Raw genomic sequence first — 24834 nt, forward strand, 5'->3', positions numbered from 1 at the left:
TCATAGATGTTCTAGTATAACCACTCTCTGTGTGTGTGTGTGTGTGTGTGTGTGCCCGCGTGTGCGTGTGAGAGTGAGAGTGTCAGACGTAGGTGGTCTTGATGCTGAAGGAAAGCCTTGACTCGTGCCTCCCTCGGCTCTGAGGTGTTGCTTTTCTCTTGAGCTGGGCCTTCCACGGTTCAGAGTAACCTGAGGCTGGGTGCTGGCCTCTGTCTGCTTGCTGAGGTCTTGCACGGTTCAGAGTAACCTGAGGCTGGGTGCTGGCCTCTGTCTGATGCTGAGGCCCGTATCTTTCTCTTCTGTAGCCCTACCCTGGCCACTGCTCCTTTCCCTAACATAGTATGACTTTCTTATCTGTAAAATGAGTCAGAAGTTTCCACATCTGGCTTACTGTGCTGAAGTGGCTGGATTCCTTAGCCCTAGTCTTATGCAGAGAGTTGCCTTGCAAATAGGAGGATAGCTCACAACTAAGAGCTGTGCCTTGAGACCTCTCCCTAGTTGTGGGAAGTTCTGCATTCTGTGTCTGTACAAACATTAAGAATCATTTCTGGAAGAAAAACGACTTGGTCATTTGAGACCATGACGTTTCCTCTGGTCACATCTTTAGTGTCACTGCTCCTGAATGTCAGAAAGCCTGTACAGTGAACGCAGTATCTCAGAAGTTAATGATACCTCTTCATCTGCCCACCCTGTCTAGATTGGTAGGAGGGTGGCTTTGTCCCATCGTGCTGGATCACTTCCCACACTAAGCCGTCTTCGTGTTCACAATGCTGCACCGTGTTAACGACGTGCTGTGAAAGCGGTGTGGTGAAGCGAGACACTTCACTCAAGAGTTTTTCTTTCATAGGAGGGGAAGGAGACAGGCCTTCCCTCACCTTGTACAGCTGTGGAGGGGAAGGCATTGTGCTGCAGCATAATCCCTGGAAGCTCAGTGGAGAGGCCTTCGACATCAACAAACTCGTGAGGGACACCAACTCCATTAGAGTAAGTTCCAGTGGGCTGAAGCCCACTCAACCTCCTTTGGTGTTTCAAGGCCATCTGTAATGATGCCCATCATGCTCAGCCAGACTTCTCAGACAGTTGATTGAGCTACTGGGGAATTTGTGGGCTGCCTGCTCTCCCTTACAAGTCATTATCATTGAGTAGAGCAAAGAACTAAGTGGAGGGGAGCGGCTTAATTGCAATGATGATAAAAAAAATCTTATGTATCTTCACTGTAAAGTGGCCTTTTTGTTTTCTTTTTAGATGTTTCTTTTTGAGACAGGGTTCACCGTATGTAGTCATGGATGGCATGGGACTCACTATGTAGGTAGCTGGCCTCAAATTCAGAGATTAGCCTGCCTTTGCTTCCTAAGCGCTGGGAGTAAAGACGAGCGTCCTTTTGAAGCTTCCCCTTTCAACTAGAGTGCTCTGCTGACAGTGACAGTGACAGTGTGTGGTTGTGCTCAGGCCTCATCTGCTCTTTTCTTTCGAAGCCCAGGCTGGCTTCAATTTCCTGATCCTCCTCCTCAGCCTCCCAAGTGCTGGGATTGTAGGGGGTGCACACACTCAGTCACACATGCACAGCAATACAGAGAACTCTTGGGTCTTCTGCCTAGGCCCACACACTGAATTACATTTGTTTTAACTTTGTGTCAGTGGATTTGAATGACTTGACTAGGTTTGTTCTCTCCCTCCCCTCACCATCACCCCTGCCCTCTCTCTTTCTGTGACAGGATCTACCGTACCTCAGACTAGCTTCAAGCTTGGTTCCTGCCTCTACCTCCCATGTGCTAGGATTCTAGTTATGCACCACAGTGGCTGGCTTCCACAACTGTTCTTAAGTTAGATCATAAGTGTTGAGATGTTTTTTCTTTTTTGAGATTTTATTTATTTTATGTATGTGAGTACACTGTAGCTGTCTTCAGACACACCAGAAGAGGCATCAGATCTCATTACAGATGGCTGTGAGCCACCATATGGTTGCCAGGAATTGAACTCAGGACCTCTGGAAGAGCGGTCAGGGCTCTTAACCTCTAAGCCATCTCTCCAACCCCATGTATTATTTTTTTATAGTTACCACAAGGTAATATAATCATAAATCATACTTGATTGTATTTTTTCATTTTCTTCAATGTTGTTTATGTATTAACATCTGGTAACAGATTTCTTGTCCTGACACTATTTTAGTTGAGTGGCAGCCAAATTTCTGTATCAGAGTTCAATTAAGAATTCTGCCCAGGGGGCTGCAGAGATGGCTCAGTGGTTAAGAGCACTGACTGCTCTTCCTGAGGTCCTGAGTTCAAATCCCAGCAACCACATGGCAGCTCACAACCATCTGTAATGAGATCTGATACCCTCTTCTGGTGTGTCTGAAGACAGCTACAGTGTACTTATATATAATAAAAATAAAATCTTTAAAAAAAAAAAAAAGAATTCTGCCCAGGAAATACAAATTTTGAATCTCTTTACATAAATGGTTTAGAAGAAGCTGTGGGCATAGATGGAGTAGATAAAAGAAACCAATAAGAAACTCAGCTAGTGGGGCCAGTGAAGTAGCTCAGCAGGTAAAGTGCTTGTCGCCACACCTGACCACCTGAGCTCTGACTGCAAACGCACACACTCACACGCACATGCATGCACACACGCACGCACACACACACACACACACATGCATGCACACGCACATGCGCACACGCACGCAAGGGCATGTGCCCATGCTCATGAACTACATATACACATAGACATAATTTAACAGGATCCTGAGGAAGAGCTGATCTGCTTGTGAGAGTAGAAGCGTGGGAAGATGCTGGCGAGTGTACCCTTTGCTAAGGGACTGTCGAGGTAGAAGGAACCTTTTGGTTCCACCTGCAGGAAGGCTGCAGACAGTGCTTAGATACTTGTCGTGAGTAACTTTGGCTGAGTGTGATGTTGGTCCAGAAAAGTGCCGTTCATTATCAGAGCATGTTTTAACTCCAGTATTGTCTTTTCCCTCTCAATGTCATTGTTGGTAAGATGAAGAGTGGGAAGAAGATGCTTATACCCATGCCTAGCCTGTTTGCTTTCTAGTACAAGCTGCCTGTGCACACAGAGATCAGCTGGAAAGGAGATGGCAAAGTCATGGCTCTTGGAAATGAAGATGGGTGAGTCCATCCTTTACACAAAGCTCTTGATTGCAGCATTCCCTGGCTGGTCAAGGGTTTCTGCAGTGCCCTGGTGTAGCCCTGTTGTGTTCTGTGGAAGGATTCACTGTGGATATCCTCAGCTGATCTGGACTCTGCATCTTTGGGAAGACGGAATTATTCGAATCTTTACAGCTCAATGGCAGTGTCTCCCTACCCTGTTGGCTACTGGAGTCTGGCTGTGTATTGTCTGTTTGTTACTATAGCCGTAGTCCTTCAGATGTTAGTTCATAATTCACTCACCCACACCTTCTCCCTCAGCACCTCTGCCAGGAATAGAGTGTCCCAGGCTTTCTGTCTCACCTTCCTGGGCTGAGAGAAGAGCTAGGGCCTTAGCGAAATTATAACTTGATGAGCCATCGTTCTTATCCTGCTGTCTTGTTCCAGATCAATAGAAATATTCCAAGTCCCAAACTTGAAACTGCTCTGCACCATCCAGCAGCACCACAAGCTTGTGAACGCCATAGTCTGGCACCATGAGCATGGCAGCCGTCCAGAGCTGAGCTGCCTCCTCGCTTCTGGCTCCAACAATGCAGTTATCTACGTGCACAACCTGAAAGCTGTCCTAGGTAACGCTGACTTCTGGACTGGGATGATAGAGGATTTTGAGACAGGATCTTGTGTTGCCCAGGTTGGCCTCATTGAACGCTATCTTTCTGCCTGTGCCTTCTGAGTGCTGGCTTACACCTTACACTTCCCTGTCCAACTGTAATCTAGGATCCTTTTCCTAGGGAAAGGTCCTTTAAAATACAGGTATAGAGACTTCACATTGGTTTTTTTTTTTCTTTGTTATTGTTTTGGTTTTTAATATTTTTAACTTTATTTCATTTATGTATATAAGTGTTCTGCTATATGTACACTTGCATGCCAGAAGAGGGCATCAATTCCTTAAGATGGTCATGAGCCATCCTGTGGGTGCTGGGAATTGAACTCAAGACCTTTGGAAGAAGCAGCCAGTGCTCTTAACCACTGAGCCATCTCTCCAGCTGCCCCACCCCACCTCCACCCCCTTTTTTAAGATGAGGTAATCTCTCACCAGCAGAGCAGACCATATTACCAAAAAATGTTGGATTTCTTCAGGTAAAGGAATTGATAGTGAATAGAAACGCAGAACAGTTGTTTGGTTGTTGTTCTTGCTGTTTTATCTGGTGTTTTCTCACGAGTGACTTCAGATGATCTGTTACTACCTAAAATACTACGTGAATATAGGTATATACGGGACTTTTGTGTTCCTGCCTTTATGTAGCACACTTCCTATGGTAGCCTGCATGTCAGGCCTTCAGAGAGCTATATTCATCTTTAACAATTCTTTCATTTTTGAGCTTATGATACAATCACGTCATTTCCTCCTCTTCTCCCTCCAAACCCTTCTGTGTACCCACCTTGCTCTCTTTCAAATTCCTGGGCTCTGTTTTTTCTTTAATTATTGTTGCACATACATATTGCTAAGTATGTCATTCTACTGCCAGACTGTGTGGTGTTGATGGTATGTTTATGTTTTCATAGCTGACAGTTTGATGTTGGATAGCCAGTTGATGTGTTCTTCCCTGGGGAAGACTCGCCCTTTCAGTATTTCTAAGTTGCCTGGATTTCTTTGTCTCATGTTGGCATGAGCCTTTCCCCTTGCATATTCAAGCCTTCTCCCTTCTACATTAACGTGCTAGTGGTGTCATCTTTGTACACATCGTGCTTGGGCAGCTATATTGATGAGAGACTTCATGGTCTTTTAAAGGAAACAGAATCTCACAGCAAACTCCTGATCCTGTGGCTCTTATAATCTAGTCCACTGCATTCTTCGCCTGTGAGATCTTACAAAGCCTTGCCTCCTGCCATGTTCTGTCTTCCTGTGTATCCTTCCTGTGGCTGTTGTTGTGACTTCTTCCCCTTGCCCTTCAGAGAGCAATCCTGAGTCTCCAATAACCATCACAGAGCCCTACCGGACCCTCTCAGGGCACACAGCCAAGGTTACCAGTCTGGCATGGAGCCCACATCATGATGGAAGGCTGGTATCGGCTTGCTACGATGGCACAGCTCAGGTACTATGTGTCCTTGATCCAGGAGTCCTTCACTGTGTAGTCTGACTTAATCTCCTCTTCTCTCTGTTTTGAATTGTTTTCATTTCCCTTTTGTTGTCTGTACTCTACAATTTTAAAGATTGAACTAGAAGACCTTGTAGTTTTGTCATACGTTTTGCCTTACAGTCAATGTGTTGACTTTTGAATCCTCTCAGTGGACCCAAGTAGCCCAAAAGTCTCTTTCAGTCAAACCAACACCAAAATTTTAGCTAACTGCAGGCATTTTTTTGTTTGGGCCTTTGCTTCAGGGTCTTGCTGTGCAAGGTAGGCTGTTCTAAAACTCTTTTTATTTTGTTTTGTTTTGTTTTTTTAATTACATTTATTTTGTAGGTATGTGCATGCATGTGTGTGTGTGTGTGTGTGTGTGTGTGTGTGTGTGTGTGTGTGTGTGTGTGTGTGTGTGTGTGTGTGTGTGTGTGTGTATAAGAGAGGGACAGAGATAGAGGCAGATAGTATGAGTCTATGTGCATGCTGAAGGGGCCAAGAAAAAAAATTTGTGGGCATTGGTGCTCTCCTCCCATCATGTAGGTCCTGGGGATTGGACACAGGTCATTAGACTTGGCACCAAGTATCTTTTCCACTGAACTGTCTCATGATCCTATGCTCAAAGCTTTAAGCTTTTTGCTTCAACCGTCCATGTTGGGGTTGTAGGTGTGGGCCACTGAGCCAGCTCCCCAGGACAAATATTAACACAGTTCTGGTTTGAAGCAGTGTGGTCCACAGAGCACCAGTGGATCATTTCCGTGGGAATACCTCTCATGTGCTCCTCGCTGGGAGATGGTATCATCACATGAATGCCTTAGAAAGAATGCAAATCACATGAGAAATAAAAGCAGATCACGAGTGTATTTGTAATTGAGCAGTTTATGTCCCAGAACAGTTGAATAACCAGCAATTGTCCATTCTGTCCCACTGCTGTGGTTCTAGGTGTGGGATGCCCTCCGGGAAGAACCTTTGTTCAATTTCCGAGGACATCGAGGCCGGCTGTTATGTGTTGCGTGGTCCCCAGTGGATCCGGAATGCATCTACTCAGGTGCAGATGACTTCTGTGTCTACAGGTGGCTGACCTCCATGCAGGACCATTCCCGGCCTCCTCAAGGTTGGTCAAGAAGAGGTTGGAGAGCCAACACACTGTTTTTCTGATTTTCTTTTTCTGTGCCCTAGTAATTGTTATTCTGAGCCCACCCAGCATCAGTAGAATGGGTCTGCAACCTACAGGGCCAAGGATAGCACTGCCAAATTGTAACACGTGTGGCTGAACTCTGTCAGGGCTGTCAGGCCTCATTCTTCACCAGGAAGGATTGGAAAATGAAAGAATCTACATCTTAGGCCAGAAAGAAAAGATGATGTACTCCAAGGACTGAGAGAGACGCATCAAAGGATGGGGTCAGCTTAACGGGGACCTTGATAAACAAAAGGGAGCCAGTTGACCAGGGGCAGAGGGCAGGGCAACAAGATGTCTGAAGGTGGATGGGGGATTAGTCAGGATTCTAAAGGAACAGAACCAAGTCCCACAAACTGTCCTCTGATGGATGGAGCGCATGCGCGCTCTCTCTCTCTCTCTCTCTCTCTCTCTCTCTCTCTCTCTGTCAGACACACTAATGTTTATAATTTATATATAAATTTCACAAGTTTAAAAAAATAAATGTAAATTTTAGAAATATAATTTTTTGACTAAAAAACTAAACGGGAATTGCATGTGCAGCTATCAAAGATTAATTGATGTCTGACAATTGATGTCTGACATGTCTTCCTACCATAAACAAATAAAAATAAGAGATGAAGAGGTACATTTCATATGATGGCATTTTCCATCCTCTTATAGTCTGGTAAAAGAATACTCAGATTAGCTTTGTTTGTGGTCAGAACCTGGACACAGCTCAAACGCTAATGAATGTGTGAGCCTAAGTAGCCAAAATAAAGAAGTCGTAGGCTGGAGGTACAGCTCGGTACAGAGCATGTCATATGTACAAGGCCTGGTTCAACACCCCCAGAACAGAGACAAAGAGCGGCTACTGATAAATGCAGCAGAATTGATGAGTTTCTGACAAACCACAATGAGCAGAAGGAGCCAGGATCAGAGGACTGCACAGGGTACATACTGTTTCTATGAAAATTTAGAACAGGTGACAGATTAGCAGGAATCTGGAGCTGGGGAAGCAGAGCAGCATCTACAAGGCAGGTGGGAGTCTCAGGTCAAGGGGATGCTTCATATCTAATTTGTGGTGAGAGTGCTGGGTTATACTGCTATGAATCTCAGAAGCAGTTGAGATATGATAAAAATGACTAAGCAAACAGTAAAGTCTTTAAGAAAGAAAGTACTAATGCTGCGAACTAGTAAGTGCAAGGTACGTGAGAATCAAACTCTTCAGGTTCTAGAATCACAAGGAAGTCTACTACTTCTGGAGCTTATAGGCCTCTCCTGAGAACCAGTTCTGTTGAATAGTGCATTCTAACCAGTGAATTACAAGTGCCCACTGATTGGGATAGTGACCATCCCAGTCAAGAAAGTGGAACCAGAAATGTGGTAATGGACAGCAGACACTGTCAGGACACTTTCATCGTATGATTAAAATAACCAAAAAAAAAAAAACCAAGCAGGTACTAATTCCTAATTCCCAAGTACCCCAGAGAAGTGGTCTTGCCTCTCTGACCAGTTGAAAATGTAGTCTGCACCCCATGAAGAGTGTGAAGACAGGAGTAGAAGTAATGGGTTCCAGGAGGGTTGACCTCTGATGAAGGATGTGGCTCTGACATCATGGGGAGTGCAGGAGGGTGTGTAAGCCTCTGTCAGAAGAGTGGTGTGGGCTCTGGAGGATTTTGCCAGGGTACTTCATCCCACAGTGTATTTTAATCAATTCTTATTTTTATTGTATTCTTTGTAGGGAAAAAATGTATTGAATTAGAGAAAAAACGGCTCTCTCAATTTAAGCCAAAGCTAAAAAAGAAGAAAAAACCTACCTTGCGACTGCCCATAAAGCAAGATTCATCCATTGGCAATGAAGATGAGAGTGTGAGGGAGAACTTGGCACCTGTTGAGAATGGCTTGTCCGATCAGGATGGTGAGGAGGAAGCCCAGGAGCCGGAGCTGCCTCCCTCTCCCGTGGGTAGGTGCTTGGAAAATGCCGCCCACATTGGTGTCTTTGTAGCAGGTCCTTCCTCAGTTGTGAGCTTCTGTGTCAGATGAACCTTTGCAAACTGTGTTAGCATGTTTAAAGGGAGTATGGTTGGTCTTCATTTTTAAGATTTATTTTTGTTTCATATGTATGAGTGTTGCCTGAATCTATGTCTGCACCACAAGAGTGCAGTACCATAGAAGCCAGAAGAAAGCAGTGGGTCCCTTAGAACTAGAATTATGGACAATTGCAAGCTGCCATATGGGTGCTAGAAACTGAGCCCAGATTCTTTGCAAAGCAGCCAGTGCTCTTAACTTCTGATCTATATCTTCATCTCTTTAAGAGGTTAAATCTCTAAGTGCCTTTTTGAAGTGTTAGAGGTGATGTGGTAGATGATTGTGGTGGAGACAGTAATATACAGAACGGGCTTCAGTACTCAGGGTAAGACTGGACACAGTAGACAGGGCAGTGTGTGAGCCTAGGTGAGCCGAGGTACGAATGGAGAAGACACATAGATGAAAGAAAGCACTGTCCCTTGGGTGGCTGGACTTAAATGTTCCTACTTACATGGAGCGAGCAAGTTCTCCCTGTCCAACCTGAGATCGTGCTTAGCTTCTCTTAGCAGCAAAAAGCTAAGAAGGATGACTTAGTCACTGTTCTGTTGCATGATGAGAAACCATGACCAAGACAAGCGTTATAAAAGAAAGCATTTAGTTGGAAGCTTGCTTATATTTCAGAGGCTTAGTCCAGTATCTTCATGGGGGGGAGCATGGCAGCACTCATGGCTCTGGAGCAGTAGCTGAGATCTATATTCTGGTCCGAAGATTATGAGAGAGGGAGATTGGACCTGGTGTGGGCATCTGAAACCTACTTCCTCCAACAAGGCCACACCTATATGAGCCTATGGGACCATTCTTATTCAAACAGGATTAGTTCTTTATGTCAGTTCAACCATGTCATTTGTCATGGAGTGCATGTGTCACTAGCTCTCATATTGTAATCTTCTGCATGTTTGAAGAGAAATGACTGTTGTCTTAGGGTTTTACTGCTGTAAACAGACCCATGACCAAGGTAACTCTTAGAAGGACAACATTTAATTGTGTCTGACTTACAGGTTCAGAGGTTCAGTCCATGATCCTCAAGGTGGGAGCATGGTAGCATCCAGGTAGGCATGATGCAGAAGGAGCTAAGAGTTGTACATTTTTTTTCAAAGATTTATTTAATATATATGAGTTCACTGTAGCTGTCTTCATACACACAGGAAGAGGGCATTAGATCCCATTACAGATGGTTGTGAGCCACCATGTGGTTGCTGGGAATTGAACTCAGGACCTCTGGAAGAGCAATCAGTGCTCTTTTTTTTTTTTTTCCATCTCTCCAGCCTGAGAGTTCTATATCTTTATCTGAATGAATGAAGGCAGCTAGAAGACTGGCTTCCAGGCAGCTTGGAGGAGGGTCTTAAAGCCATGCCCACAGCAACACACCTATACTCCCAACAAGGCCACACCTCCTAATAGTGCCACTCCATCGGCCAAGCATATTCAAACTACCACAACTGTTTTGTTTTGTTTTGTTTTTTTTCTTTTTTTTCGGAGCTGGGAACCGAACCCAGGGCCTTGCGCTTGCTAGGCAAGTGTTCTACCACTGAGCCAAATCCCCAACCCCTACCACAACTGTTATAGATAAAATAGCACTTCTGTTCTCTTACTGTTTTAAGTTTGGAAGGCTTAACTTTCTTAGCCCAAACTATCTTGTGTTTACACCTATTAAAATGATTAAATACCAGAGACTATAATCTGATTTATGCTTAATTCTGTTATTTCCATGTGGCAGGATTGAAATAGTCACAGTAGAGGTGTCTGTGACCTCTATTCCCGACTGGCTGGTGGACCCGTAATTTGGGTAGACTCAGAGCTTACCATGTTTATATGTTGTCCTTATCAAAATCTCCTGGGATTGATCCTGGAACCCCCATGGAAGATGGAAGGAGAGGCCTGACCGCCATATACACAGAGCACATACTGTGATGATAAATTTAAATGCCGTTGTGTCATTAAGGGCTAAACAAAATATCGTTTGCCTCTGTGGTCAGAAAACTGTGTGTGTGCTTAGGACACGCCTGCTCTGTTAGGGAGGCCTTTTCCCGTTTGTACAGTGCAGCATAAGTTATTGACAGGTAGCTTGTCATGTGGGCAGTTTCCAGTCAGTGTCAGGGCGGTAGACTTAAACACTCCTGAGTCACAGTCAGATTGAAGGGCTGAGGCACAGTTGTGGGAACTGGATTACTGAGCCTGCTAATACTCTTGAGACAACAGCTAGATCCCACAGTACATTTTGAGACAGAGTCTCTATAACCATAGTTGGTTGTCCTGGGCTGGCTTCAGATGGCAGTTACCCTGCCTCAGTGTCCAGAATGCTGAGGTTACAGGCGTGAGTCCCAATGTCGGCTGCCTTTCTTGTCTCAAACCTTTTCTGTTTCTGTTTTGTTTTGTTTTCTCTTGATGTAGTTTGTGGAGAACCTGTTTCCTGCACTGCTGTCTCCTTAGGCTTGGAAAAGTCAAAAGTCACTGTTAGTAGTAAAGTCGCCTCACTGAAAAAGGAGCCACCTAAAGAGAAGCCAGGTTGGTGTCTTCTATCAGTGCACTTTACTGACAGTCCTAAGACCTGTGCTCCAGAGAGCCTTTGTGTAAGTGCGTCTGACCTGTCGTTCTGACACCGTGTGCTGTTGGTGCATTTCAGAAGCCTTGCTCAAGAAGAGGAAGGCTCGCTCCATGCTCCCCCTGAGCACCAGCTTAGACCACAGGTCCAAAGAGGAGCTCCATCGAGACTGTTTGGTTCTAGCAACGGCAACGCACGCCAGAGGTACGAACCTGCCCTTGTGCTTGCACATGCTCAGGACATAGTGGTGCTGGTGATGAGGAAACAGGCAGATATCTGAGATTACTACTGCCTGCCCTTTTCTCCCAGCTTTCCTTATCCTTGGCCTCCCTGCCCCACTGCCATAGCCCTGTCTTGTAGTCACTGCTCCTGTGTCCAGTCTGTCACCCAGATATCTTTGTGCCACATTCAGTGAGGCATCTACACAGACTGGTGTAAACCTGCTCTCCTCTTCCCTACCAGTGTCTTTAGGTTGGAAAAAGTGTTTTCTTTCAAGAAATGCCCCATAACAATGCAGGTATTTTTTAAGTATTTCTTCATTTCCACATGGCTCCTGGTTCTGTGTGTCACAGCCCATTATTTGGGTGTCTGAGCAACTTTGTTTTGAATTCAGTGTGTTCAAAAAAAACAGCACAATAAAAATTCAAAGAATCCAAAGGAAGTCCTGTTCCTTTTCCACTGCCTGCTGCTGTTTTCTCCCCTGTTTTTTGTAGGTATGGCCTGTTTTTTGAGTTTTGAGGCAGCTTAGAGCATCCTTGGTTAACAGTAGTGAAACTTATTGGAAATTAGGTTTGTTTTTTTTTTTTTTTTTATATTCTCAGATAGAGTGGGTACTCTGGGTGGAGCCCAGCGCCTTCATGTGCTAGGCAAGTCCTCCACCATTGAGTCACACGCAGACATAATTGACTGATTTAAAGGATAGAGAGTGAATATTGAATCCTTTTTTGATAGGTCTCAGGAAGGTTGTTTGTTTTTTGAAACCCTCCTGCTCCTGTCTGCTTAGCACTGGAGTTAAAGGTCCGTGATCGCCAGCCTGGCTTCTAAGGAATTCTTGGGACACTGGTTAATTTCGATTTTATTTTTTTCTTTTTTTCGGAGCAGAAACTGAACCCAGGGCCTTGCGTTTACTAGGCAAGCGCTCTACCACTAAGCTAAATCCCCAACCCCTCGATTTATTTTTTAAAACATTATTTTTAAGACATGCTGAATCTGTAACCCTCTTTTAGCACTTTTCTCTCAAGCCTTTGTTAGCCCAAACTACAAAACAGTAATCATTGGATTTTTCCCAGGCTGAGTTTTAAAGACTTCAAACTTCCTGTGACTAGCAGGTCTCCAGTAAAGGAGGACGTGAGGACCGGAGTGTAGGTGTTGAGCATGTATCCAGAAATTAGTAGCCATGTTAGCACTTCCTGTGTTGACTTTTTCCATTTTAAATTAGCAGAACTGCATGAAGATGTGTCTGCCGACCTTGAGGAACGATTTCACTTGGGCCTTTTCACAGACAGGGCTGCTCTGTACAGGATGATGGAGACAGAGGGTGAGTCCCATTCAGTCTTCTTAGCCATCCATCCTCACTGTCCCTAATTTTGACACGTGGCTCTGTGCAAACATTGCCATGTCATTCAGTTTGGTCTGTTTACAAACATGTTGCCATCTGGGCTACACCCATCTGTCTTTTATATGGTCATCAGACTCGAAACAGTAGCCACTAACAGGTATGATGCACATAAAGGCCACTGATGACAGCTGGGTGCCAGTCCCATTCGTATGTGTTGGTTTTGGTCCATGGTTCCTTCCTGTAATTGAAGCACTCTGGAGGCTAAAGCAGGAGCGTCACAAGAGTGAGGCCATCCATTGCGTTCTAGGGCAGCCTGAGCTATGAGGGGGCTTTGTCTTTGAAAATAAAAGCCACGCGGTGGTGGGGCACAGAATTTTAATCCCAGCACTTGGGAGGCAGAGGCAGGGGGATCTCTGAGTTCAGGGCCAGCCTAGTCTACATTATAAATTCTAGGACAGCCAAGACGACATAGAGAAACCCTGTCTTAAAAAAAAAAGCCAGGGAACAGAGGGTGGCTCATGAGGTAAAAGTGCAGCCCTGACCTGAGTTCAGTCCTCAGAACACACATAGCTTAAACCTTAAAAGTCATTTTAGTGCGTGGCATCCTGATCTGGAAGTGACTGACCGTATACGTCTCTTCCAATGTGACTTTTGTTTTATAAAGGTCAACATAGCTTCCAAACGTTGTCTCTTCTAAACAGGGAAAGGTCACTTGGAAAGTGGCCACCCCGAGCTTTGTCACCAGCTCATGCTCTGGAAGGGAGATCTGAAAGGCGCTCTCCAGGCTGCAGCAGAGAGAGGCGAGCTCACAGACAGTCTCGTGGCCGTGGCACCAGTAGGTATGTGCTGCTTAAAAAGGTATGTCTCCTCCAGGACGTCTCCACTAAAGATGTGGAGACACTTGTGTGGTGTTGTGGTGGTGCACAGCTGCAGTGCCAACACCTTCAAGGCTGGGGCAGAGGAATCACCAATTCAGGGCCAAAACAAGGAAAGATGACTTGGCAGCTCTTGCCTTAAGCTTGGTCTCACACAAACAGATGGCTCTACAGAAGCTGGCCCTGCAGTAGAGGCAAAGGCTGGGGACACATAGAACATTGTGTACAGTCTAGACAGAAGAGCTATTCACACTTTGTAAAATAGGAGCTTCCTTTTGCTTATAGTTTCTAGAGGCTAAGGAGCCAGAGCCCACATCGCTCAGTGGTGGCAGGGCCTCCTGGTCAGCAGCATGGCAGTGTTCAGATGTAGGTAAGAGAGACCGCTTGATGAGACAAGCATCCGAGACCAGAATCGGGACAGGCTGGCCTTGCGGGTGAGGCAGATTGAGCCAAGCCTTACTCTTTCTAGCAGCTCATGGCAATTAGATGACTCCACACATCAGTACTAGTCAGTCTGTCTATCCAGGGACACTGACCTGTTTTTTAATGAATATCCACCAGTCCCTAGCTTCTGAAGATGCCTCTAGCCCATAAGCCATTGATGGAGAGAAACTACGTGTCCATGGACAATTGATCCATATATGACAAATTTGAAAATGCTTAAAACCTTTGACCCAGTAATTCTAATGATAGAAAATAAACTCAGCTCTTACTCATTGACATAACAAAAACTGTAAGTGTCCATAAGTAAACAACCTGTCCAGTCATGTAGACAGACTAGAAACCCTTACAGGTACCCAAAGACTGAGGCAGCCTTCCTTGTACAGTTACCATGAGTGAGTTCCAGAGTATACAAGAAGAATAAAGGTGGCGTTCACGGAGACAGCTAGCATGAGCCTGGGAGCACTGAGCTGGGCTATGTCCTGTGCTGTACTATGAACCATTCAGTCAGGATGGCTAAAGGTGACCCCGAGAAACCAAAGGGCAGGATTTCTGTCTGTCTTCCTAAGAAAACACTGGACATCCTGGTTGGCTTTGCAGTTTTCTAAGAAGTGCTGTGAGATGTGAAAGACTAAGTTGGGCAAAGAGAAATCTAAGATTGGTGAAGTGATGAAGGCAGATGAAGTACACTGTGGTTAGGAAATGAAGAATTATGGTCCAGCTCAAGGAAGCAAGGAGAATAAGTCCCCCTAAGATCCTTAAAATAAGACCATCATCCCTCTACCACCAATACTGGCGTTCATTAGAGATGTAGTAAAAAGCTGGGTACCAGCTGGGTCTGGTATTGCACACGGGTCCCTACTCTGAGGAAGCAAGAGGCAGGCAGCTCGACATGTGTTCCAGGCACGCTGGAGGTACGTAATGAGGCCCTGTCTCAAAAGAGCAAACAGCTGGTGAGAAGTGACAACAGAAAGTGTCATGTCACCAACACAGCAAAGCTGAAGTGGACAGGGGAAGTTTGCTGGTACCAGGAGTCCTACCACCCTTGTACAGGAAGAGGTGGAGGAGAGGGTGAATTTTTTTTTTTTTTTTTAAAAGCTTGTCTTCTTGTGACTAAATGCCTTAGAGTAAGGCACCGTGATTGTGTGCACATCTCTTACGGCTGTGAGGTGGAGCTGTTGATGCTGCGATGAACAGCTAAATGAGCCACACTTAAACCAGGCACGAACCCATCCAGAAACTCTGCACGGCACCCTCAGCAGAGGGCGTGCATGGCCATGGCCACCCTGTCTCACTGTGATTGTCTACTCCCACCCGGGCACTTTCCCTGAACCTCTTACATGACAGAGTCGAAGAAACAATTCCTGTTTGAGAATACGAGTGTGCAGAGGGAAGTGGAGCAAAAGTGCTACCTGAGTGCTCTGCCTGCTCAGTGACTGAAACAAGGCGTTTTAAATCAAGTGTACCTCCTTTTCTGCACCCACACCCCCTTGGTCACCCCCTTGACTTCTCTTTTTCTTTTTTTAAGCTGGCTACAGTGTGTGGCTGTGGGCCGTGGAGGCCTTTGCCAAGCAGCTGTGTTTCCAGGATCAGTACGTCAAGGCTGCCTCCTACCTGCTGTCCATCCACAGAGTGTACGAAGCTGTGGAGCTTCTCAGGTCAAACCATCTCTACAGGTCTGTGCCTCGGGGGCCTCAGGCAGGATCCGACATACTGGGATCTAAAATGTTGACAAGTAATGGGAACAAAACAGCGTCAAGCTAGTTGGGGTCTTGATGGCTCACGAGAAGAGCTCCCTTAAAGATTTTCTTTATGTGTGTGTAAAGGGTATTTAAACATGGCCTAAGGTGCCCACAGAGGCCACAGGATGCCTCTGCAGCTGAAATTCCAGGAGGTTATGGGCTGGTATGTTGGGAACCAACCTTGGGTCTTGTTCAGGAGAGCAGTAAGTGCGCCTGACTGCTGAGTGATTTCTTCGGTCCTCTCTCCAACTTTTATTTAAGAAAAATTCAACATAACTGTCCTAGCATTTCTATTGCTGTAATAAACACCGTGACCAAAAGCAACTTGGGGAAGAAAGGGTAAGTGTCAATGCCAAGGGAAGTCAGGGCAGGAACTCAGGGCAGGAACTCAGGGCAGGAACTCAAGGCAGGAACCTGGAGGCAGGAACTGAAGCAGTAGCCATGGAGGAACATTGTTTACTTCCTTGTTCTTTTTGGCTTCTTCAGTTTGTCTTCTTATGTAGCCCAGGAGCACCTGCCCAGGGATGGCACAAGCCCACTGGGCTGGACTCTCCTATATCAGTCATTTATCAAGACACAGACTTGCCTCCAGGCCAGTTTTATGGAGGCATTTTCTCAAGTAAGATGTTGAATTGATAAAAACCAGCCAGCAGAGTTCTCAGTTTAGATGAAGGGTCTTTCTACTTTCTTTGGTTCTGTTTTTGGGTAATAGGTGTCTCAGTGTAGCACTTGTATAAATGTCAGTCACAGTTGAAAAAGACCATTCTAGACAGCATACATACCTTAGACCCTTGGTTTTTTCTGTCACCATGTCTGCCATTAAGTGAAGGTATTTTAATTAGTGATATTTTATTTAATTTGCTGTAATTGGGTCAAAATCTATACACCTTGGTGTTTCTGTACTGTGTAGAAGTTAAGCTGGTTCTGCTTCCCAGGCCCATGTTCAAAGAAATAAGAATCAGATTCAAAATATATTTACAAATACCTTGGCCATATAGCTAGGATAGATATAACTTAAAATATCCCATTTATTCTAGCCTCCATTCAGCCACGTGCCTGGTTACCTGGTCATCTTCCCAGCCAATCTCCCTCCTGGCTCTCTCCTAGAATCCTTTCTCTCTACAGGTGACCTACCTCTATTTCCTGCCTAAACCATAGGCTTTTTAGTTGACATTTTAGCCATATAATATATAAGATATTCTCTCTACAATTCCCCTTTTTAGTCCAATAAAAGTTTCCTTTTTTTTCCAAATGTAAACTGAATACAATTGTAACAATTATAAAACAATTATGAAAACTATAAGGTACGAGTTACATTTTAAAAGCCCAGTCTGTTTATATTTGGCAACTCAGGAGAAAGTGTTACCTATCCTATCCTGGTAAGATCAAAGTTCTTCATCTAATTTAATATCTATCTTAATTCCATCCTGTATGTTTCTTTTTTTTTTTTTTTTTTTTTTTTTCCCAGAGCTGGGGACCGAACCCAGGGCCTTGAGCTTGCTAGGCAAGCGCTCTACCACTGAGCTAAGTCCCCAACCCTCTTAATTCCATCCTAATGTGCAATAATGAACTTTAAAATATCTTCTTAGATAGATTTAAAATTTCCTAAATGCTGAACGACTTTAATCATGAGACTATAACTATTAGTCTTCAACCCCATTACAGACCTGAGAAATAAATATTACCTGGGTATGTAGGATGCACAGGAACACAGCTTCCAAAAAATTATAAGTCAGAGACAGCTGTTTTTGACTTCCTAGCCGTATCTTCTGAAATGCTTTTTTAAGATTTATTTATTTATTTCATGTATATGGGTACACCGTCACTGTCTTCAGACACACCGGAAGAGGACATTAGATCCCATTACAGATGGTTGTGAAACACTATGTGGGTGCTGGGATTTGAACTCAGGATCTCCGGAAGAGCAGGTAGTGCTCTTAACCGCTGAGCCATCTCTCCAGCCCACATGAAATGTGTTTGTTTACTGTAATGTGTGTGGACGTTTGTTTTGTTCCTATATTTGTCTGCACCACAATGGTGCCTGGTGCTTGAAGAGACTGCACAGTGCCATTGGTCTCCTGGAGCTAGAGTTACAGGTGATTGTGAGCCTCTGTGTGGATGATAGGAATTGAACCCAGGTCCTCTGGAAAAGCAATTAGTGCTCTTAACCTTTTTTCCAGCCCCAGTTCTGGTTTTTAAAAATATATTCTACTGGTGATAATTCCCAAAACTACTTTTGTGTATGAAAGCATATAATTTTACCTTCGTCTCTTTTAAACTTATTTATTTTTATTTCAAATGCATTGGTGTTTTGCCTGCATGTAAATTTGTGTGAGGGTGTCCAATACTTTAGAACTTGAGTTACTGACGGCTATGATCCACCATTTGGTTGTTGGGAATTTAACCTAGGTCCTCTGGAAGAATAGACAATGCTCTTAGCTGCTGAGCCATCTCTCCAGCCCCTCACTTCATCTTAAGAGATCTTTCCCAAGTTTAAACTTGTAGATGGTTTCAAGTTGTGGTGGTCCACACTTAGCACAGCTCCGGGAGGAATGTCAGATGTGGTATACACACATACAGCTAGCACCTCGAGGAGCCAGGACCTAAAAGGACCCTGCATTCGGGTTGGGGATTTAGCTCAGTGGTAGAGCTCTTGCCTAGCAAGCGCAAGGCCCTGGGTTCAGTCCCCAGCTCTGAAAAAAAGAAAAGAAAAAATAAAATAAAATAAAAGGACCCTGCACTGCAGGCTTTCTCACTACTGTCTTTAACTTTGCTTCTGCATTTAATGTATGTAATGTATTTCAGGCTAGCCTGGAACTCCTGACTGCTTCTGCATTTAATGTATGTAATATATTTCAGGCTAGCCTGGGACTCCTGACTGCTTCTGCATTTAATGTATGTAATGTATTTCAGGCTAGCCTGGGACTCCTGACTGCTTCTGCATTTAATGTATGTAATGTATTTCAGGCTAGCCTGGGACTCCTGAGTTTGTTTTCCAGGTGCACACTTCGTGCAGGTGTATTTGTTGTCTGTGCGGCATGAGGAGATAGGATAGGGTTTTCTCTATTTGGGCTTTTCTTTGTCACTGATTTTCAGTAATGTGATCATGTGAGCTGGTCCTTTTGCTTATCTTGTCTGGGTTTTGTTCTCTTTTAGAGAATGCTACCTTAAGAATGCTACTTTTTGTTGTGCTTCACCTTGATCTTTTTGAAGATAGAGAAAACGTATAACAGTGTTAGCCTCAAGTCTGCGGCCATGTTGTCTTCTGGAATGCTGGGATTGTTTACCCTTCCCTTGTTTCAGAAGAGCAGATTTAGAGAATCCATACTGTAGACTGCTGGAGTCTCCTACCTTCTGATTTCTCTGTGGCAGGCCTCATTTAGTGAGCAAGTCTCGGCAAGATCCGGGCATCGCTTAGTTTCCAACTCCCTGGTGGTTTTCCTTTTTCGGCCTTTCAGAGTTTCCAATATGGCAGAGCCCCACAAGCAGAGCCCTGGCCACCTCTGTCTCAACAGCTTTCTCCTCTGGTGCTGTGTCTTTGGATTAGAGGGTTGTGCTTAGAAATAAAAGCCCCAAGAATTTCAGAGATGGGCCTGCCTCTCTCTCCTGAGTGCTGGGATTGAAGGTGTGCACTGCCACCACCGCGCACCCACCACCCAGCCCCCAGGTAGTTTTAAATGCTCTTTACATTGCTTTTTCACCCTACAGCCTCATGGTGACTTGGCTTCTGTTTGCCACAGATACCTACCTACCGCATACTGAGATGCTTAGTCTCGGATCATTTTCCTTGGAAAAGTTTTCAACTTTGGAATGCTCTTGAGTCCCCAATGGCAGTCACAAGTTTTCCAAAAATTTCATTTTCCAGGAAGATGTAAACTATCACTAGTAACATAAAATGACATGCTTTACTCTCTTCAATTTTGAGAAAATATCTATAAAATACCCAAGGCTAAAATAGCTAACTTATCTGTTAGTTTTATTCAGTTTTTGAGGCAGAGTTTCACCTTAGCTCAGCCATTCTGAAATTCACTCAGTAGACCTGGCCAGCCAGCCTGAAACACCGAGATCTGTCTGTTCCCACTGAGCCTGGGGGTGCTTTCTGACAAATGAGGTTTCATGAACAAAGCAGCTAGCTACGGCTGAATGTCTGCTCTGGGCTGGAGATGGCTCAGCGGTTAAGAGCCCTGACTGCTCTTCCCAAGGTCCTGAGTTCAGTTCCCATGCAACCACATGTGGCTCTCAACCATCTGTAATGGGATCTGATGCCCTTTTCTGGTGTGTCTGAAAATAGCTACAGTGTACTCGCATCAATTAAAATCTTTTTTTAGAAAAAAAGAAGAAGAATGTTTGGCAGGCAGGAGACATTCGGTTCCCAGCACCCAATGAAAAGCTGGGTATGGGTGCCCGTGCCTGTGACCCCAGTGTCAGCAGGTGAGCATAGGAGCATCCCAGCAGGAGCTCACTGACCTGGCAGCCTCACTGTTTCAGTGGCAGAGCCTGTCTTAAAGAAGTGAGGAGGCAGCGGGTAAGGGCTCCCTCTGGCTGCCCAGCCTGTGGACCCATGCTGGAAAGCCTTACAGAACCAACTCCTGCAGGTTGTCTGACCTCTGCACACAGACAGACAGGGGAGGAAGGTGAAGAGTGATAGAAGAGGATACCTTGGCATCCTCTGTGACCTCCATGTGTTTCTGTGTGTACACACAGGCACAGGTACATCCACTCGAATGCACTGCACACACGCTCAAATATTAAAAGTAAAAAGCACTCTTAGGTTTTCCCAGAGGTGACTGACATGGTTGAGAATAATGCCAAAAAGAAAAAAGAAAACATTCTTGCCACTTGGTGATGGTGAGGGCTAAATTCTGATGAGATTAAATCAATGAGATTATTTGACTACCTCACCAGGGCACTTACTGTTTTTACTGGTTGTTGGAACAATTGTGGGAGAGCCCTTAAAGATTGGCTAACATGCTTATTTTTCTACAGAGAAGCTATTGCAGTTGCCAAGGCTCGGCTGCGCCCTGAGGACCCTGTTCTGAAGGACCTGTACCTCAGCTGGGGGTCCATCCTGGAGAGAGATGGCCACTATGCAATTGCAGCCAAATGGTAAGCAGAGAGAGGTCAAGGCCAACTTAGTATCTGCCAAGACACAACAGAATAAAAGACTTGAGTGTTGAAACAGGCACTGTGACGAGAAATGTAAAAGGGAGACACAGTTCAGCCCAACTTCGTGCACCACGGTTACATGCATTGCCACAGGCACTCGCTAGAGCTCAGTGGCAGACTTGAAAATCACTCCTGTTTCCATTGATCAGGTGATTGGATGACCAGATGATCAGATTACGGGGTGAGTCCTGTTTGGACCAGTCTGCTCCTATGGAGTTTCACAGCACACAAGTCAACAGCATGTGGCCATCATGGCCTCACGGCAGACAGCAGGGCCACCAGAGGGCAGTCACATGAACACGGGAGGCTCTGGGGTGTGGGAAGGCAATTATGGCTGGTGATTGGGTTTCTTTCATTCTTGCCACAGCTACTTAGGAGCCACTTCCGCCTATGATGCAGCCAAAGTCCTAGCCAGAAAGGGAGATGCAGCCTCTCTTAGAACAGCTGCAGAGCTGGCTGCCATAGCAGGAGAGAGTGAGCTGGCTGCTTCCCTGGCTCTTAGGTGCGCCCAAGAGCTGCTTCTGCTGAAGAACTGGGTGGGTGCACAGGAAGCCTTGGGACTGCATGAAAGCCTGCAGGTCAGTCTCTGGAGTCTGAGGGTGGGAGGGACCCTGGGTCATTCTCTGCCCAAACTAGTCCCCAGTAGACAAACTTCCAATTCAAGAAATGTCCGAAAGCCATAGTGGCTATTCTGTCCCACCAAAATTTTTTTTTTTTTAAAGATTTATTCATTTATTATATATAAGTACACTGTAGCTGTCTTCAGACACACCAGAAGAGGGCATCAGATCTCTTTACAGATGGTTGTGAGCCACCATGTGGTTGCTGGGAATTGAACTCATGACCTCTGGAAGAGCAGTCGGGTGCTCTTAACCGCTGAGCCATCTCTCCAGCCCCTGTCCCACCAAAATTCTACAGCTTGCTCGTTACCGTGTTTGGGGTAAAGGCTAGCCCACTGTTCACAAGTTTGTACAAATCGTCTGCCCAGCCCGGGCTTCCTGCATTAGCATTGTCTCCCTGCAGGGAGAGTGGTCGGCCTCTGACTGGAAGATTATGGTGGGTAACAGGCATGTAAATGACTCGGGCTGGGATGTACCTAGGGATATCACATTGCCCTGCCATGGGTAGCCAGGTTCCATCCCCAGCACTTCAGATAATAATGGCAGTTTAATGAGTTTGCAAGCCCTACAAGTTCTGCAAGCATCAGGTTTCACTGACATGTTCAGACTCCACTGCCACCATTGAGTTGTCTGACACCTGAGAACTGAGGTCTAGTCTGTAGGCCAGGCTTACCATAAATGTATTATACAGTCAGGATGGCCTCAAACTCAAAATCTTACTGCCTCAGCTGCTCTGGGGTTGGCTTTCCAGGCGTGTACTACAAAGCCAGTTCTGACATGGAGTGTTTATGCCCCTGTTTCCTGAGTGTAGGAATGAGTCCTAACGCAGTGCCCAGCCGAGTATTTAGAGTCATAGGGTGTATAGGTGGTTAGCTTCCTGTGGGACTGGAAGGTAGTGCCACAGGAGCATGAGTTACAGCACGTCATTTGCCCATAGCTAAGAACAGGCTTTCCCAGTAGCTCTTTCAAATCTGATTTTCCCCGTGCAGCAGCCTTGACAAAGTGAAAACTAAAGCAGCCCCTAGCCTTCCCACCTGGTGAGAGCATTTTGACTGGATGCCAGTGCCCTTCTAGGCCTAACTGAAGAGCGCAGCAAGGGGGCACTGGCCATTTTACAGCAACGAGAAATGGTTTTTCTGGAGCTTTGGGGCATGGCCTGTGCTTGCCCAGCTCCTGAGTCTGCCAAGCTTGTATGTTCCAACACCGCTGCACTGTCGGGCTGGGAGAGCCTGATGGTATAGGGCTGGGGGTTAGACCCTCATATGACTTCCAGGATAGAGACTGGGTGTCATTAGGATCCTGTGTTAGAAACAGTTTCCTGGACTGCAGTGGCACCTGCAGGGCTGCTGTGTTTCCCCTTTGTATGACTCCAGTGCAGCAGCAGGCTTGGGTACACCATGTACAGATTGTAAACTCAGTGGGCATCCCATGAAGAATTCTTACAAGCTGTGTCATATGTTTTCCCATGTCACGCCTCTTTGTTGTTGTATCCCAGGGCCAGAGACTGGTGTTCTGCCTCCTTGAGCTTCTATGCCGGCACCTGGAGGAAAAACAGCCTCCAGAGGTCAGAGGCCCCTCTTCCATTTACCACCAGTGGGCCGCTGGTTCTGAGGGAACCTTGGTGCAGAGAGTGACTGGTGTGTGGCGCAGCGCCTTCAGTGTGGACACCCCGGAGCAGTGTCGGGCCGCCTTGCAGAAGCTACAGGATGTCAAGTACCCATCAGCAACAAGTAACACTCCCTTCAGACAGGTGCGACACTTCCCCAACCCTATCAGGAGCCGTGTAGGTTCTTCATCTCTAGGAAAATCATAGAATAATTTGCACCTCAATAAAGAAGGCAGCCAGGGGCTGGGGATTTAGCTCAGTGGTAGAGCGCTTGGCTAGCAAACGCAAGGCCCTGGGTTTGGTCCCCAGCTCCGGAAAAAAAGAAAAAAAAGAAGGCAGGCAAGGCCTTGTGACAACCCCACAGATGAAAGCCTTGAGCTGTCTATTCATTTGGGACTCTATTTGTTTAATTTTAAAATACAAGAAAGTTTGGGGCTAAAGTGATGGCTCAGTGGTTTAGAGCACTGGCTGCTCTTATAGAAGACCCAGGTTGGGTTATCAGCACTCATTCACAGCTAACAACCGTCTATAATTCTTCTGGCCTGCATGGGTGCCAGGCACACACATAATGAACAGACATGCATGCAGGCAAATTACTACCTTCAATAAAGTGGAAGTCTTGTTCTCCTCCTCAGCTACTGTCTGCCCACACACACCCACTCACCAGAGAGAGGACCGGCCTCCAAAGTCATCTATGTTCATGCAAAGCTGTCAGGCTGTTACCCTATACCACTGTGTTCATCTTGTGGACTTACCTCAGTTTGTCTACTTTTTAATTTTTAAATCCAAAGATATTGTACTCCTGAGTAAGGAGACTTCCTCAAATGGATACAAAATAGGAACAGCTTTGCAGTTTCTTAAAAAGATCCATACTCCTGCCCAGGCAGCCCAGTGACCCGGTGGTTCATAGCGGAAATGAAATCAAGAGGCCACTTAGAGGCCTGCATATAAACACTTGCACATGTTTTGTCCACAACAGCCAAACTGGACAGACAGGTGAGAGAAGAACAGACTTGTGGTGCATATTATCAGCAAGCCCCAGAAGTATTCTAACAGTCCCAATAGACTGTGAAACTTAATCTAATACATGGATTCTAGGGAGAAATACCAAAAGGCACAAAAAGAAACTGTAAGGAGTGTGAAGGGAGAGTCACTGAACGGTGCTGCTGAAATGGTTTGCACTGACAGAGGTTCTGTGCCTGCCTTTTGGTAGAAGCTCTAAACTTGTCAGAATGTTTCAACCTGCATACCCCAAGGACTAGACAGATGGTGCCCTCAGTTAGGTGAGCTGCTCTGAGTGAGACCTGTGTTTAATCCCTAACAGGGCAGTTTACACCTGTGTTCCAGCCCTAGAGAAGCAGGTAGAGCCCAAGGGCTGGCTCTTAAGCCAGTCTAGCCAAATCAGTGAGCTTGTGATCAGAGAGAATCCTGCCTCAAAAGATAAAATGGAGCCAGGTGGTAGTGATGGCTTATGCCACAACATGCCTTTAACCCCAGTATTCTGGACAGAGAGGTAGGCAGACCTCGGAGTTTGAGGACAGCCGGATCTATAGAGTTCCAGGACAGTCAGGGCTACACAGAGAAACCCTGTCTTAAAAAAACAAACCAAAAATAAAATGGAGAGGGATGGGGAAAGACACCTTGACACTGTACCTCTGACCTCCATGTGCCTTCACTTTTGATTTTAGTAAGCGCAGCTGTCAGTAGATTTCTTCAGCATGCTCAGACTTTACCAGCAGACAGTGGGTGATGGGTAGGAGATAAAGGCTTTCCAGAGGGAGATGTGTGATGTTTCTAGTGCATTTCCTAGCCATGG

The 24834-nt window shown here is 45.6% G+C and overlaps 1 protein-coding gene across 8 annotated transcripts in view; it reads left to right on the forward strand.

The window, feature by feature from the left end:
- Nucleotides 1–24834, forward strand: part of Gemin5 (gem nuclear organelle associated protein 5) — a 45233-nt gene that overhangs the window by 15323 nt on the left and 5076 nt on the right. For 5 of the 8 annotated variants that reach the window (XM_032911952.1, XM_032911956.1, XM_032911958.1 and 2 more), the window contains exons 11-24: nt 848–984; nt 3049–3122; nt 3549–3730; nt 5058–5197; nt 6164–6335; nt 8122–8343; nt 10860–10973; nt 11092–11214; nt 12449–12547; nt 13270–13407; nt 15413–15560; nt 20613–20732; nt 21160–21370; nt 22908–23162. In XM_032911952.1, the coding sequence (XP_032767843.1) occupies nt 848–984; nt 3049–3122; nt 3549–3730; nt 5058–5197; nt 6164–6335; nt 8122–8343; nt 10860–10973; nt 11092–11214; nt 12449–12547; nt 13270–13407; nt 15413–15560; nt 20613–20732; nt 21160–21370; nt 22908–23162 (2135 nt within the window). The remainder of the gene's footprint in view (nt 1–847; nt 985–3048; nt 3123–3548; nt 3731–5057; nt 5198–6163; nt 6336–8121; nt 8344–10859; nt 10974–11091; nt 11215–12448; nt 12548–13269; nt 13408–15412; nt 15561–20612; nt 20733–21159; nt 21371–22907; nt 23163–24834) is intronic. The other 3 variants (XM_032911954.1, XM_032911957.1, XM_032911959.1) reach the window with 1 other exon arrangement.

Source organism: Rattus rattus, chromosome 9 (genome assembly GCF_011064425.1).
Source record: "Rattus rattus isolate New Zealand chromosome 9, Rrattus_CSIRO_v1, whole genome shotgun sequence".
NCBI classification, from domain to species: Eukaryota; Metazoa; Chordata; class Mammalia; order Rodentia; family Muridae; genus Rattus; species Rattus rattus.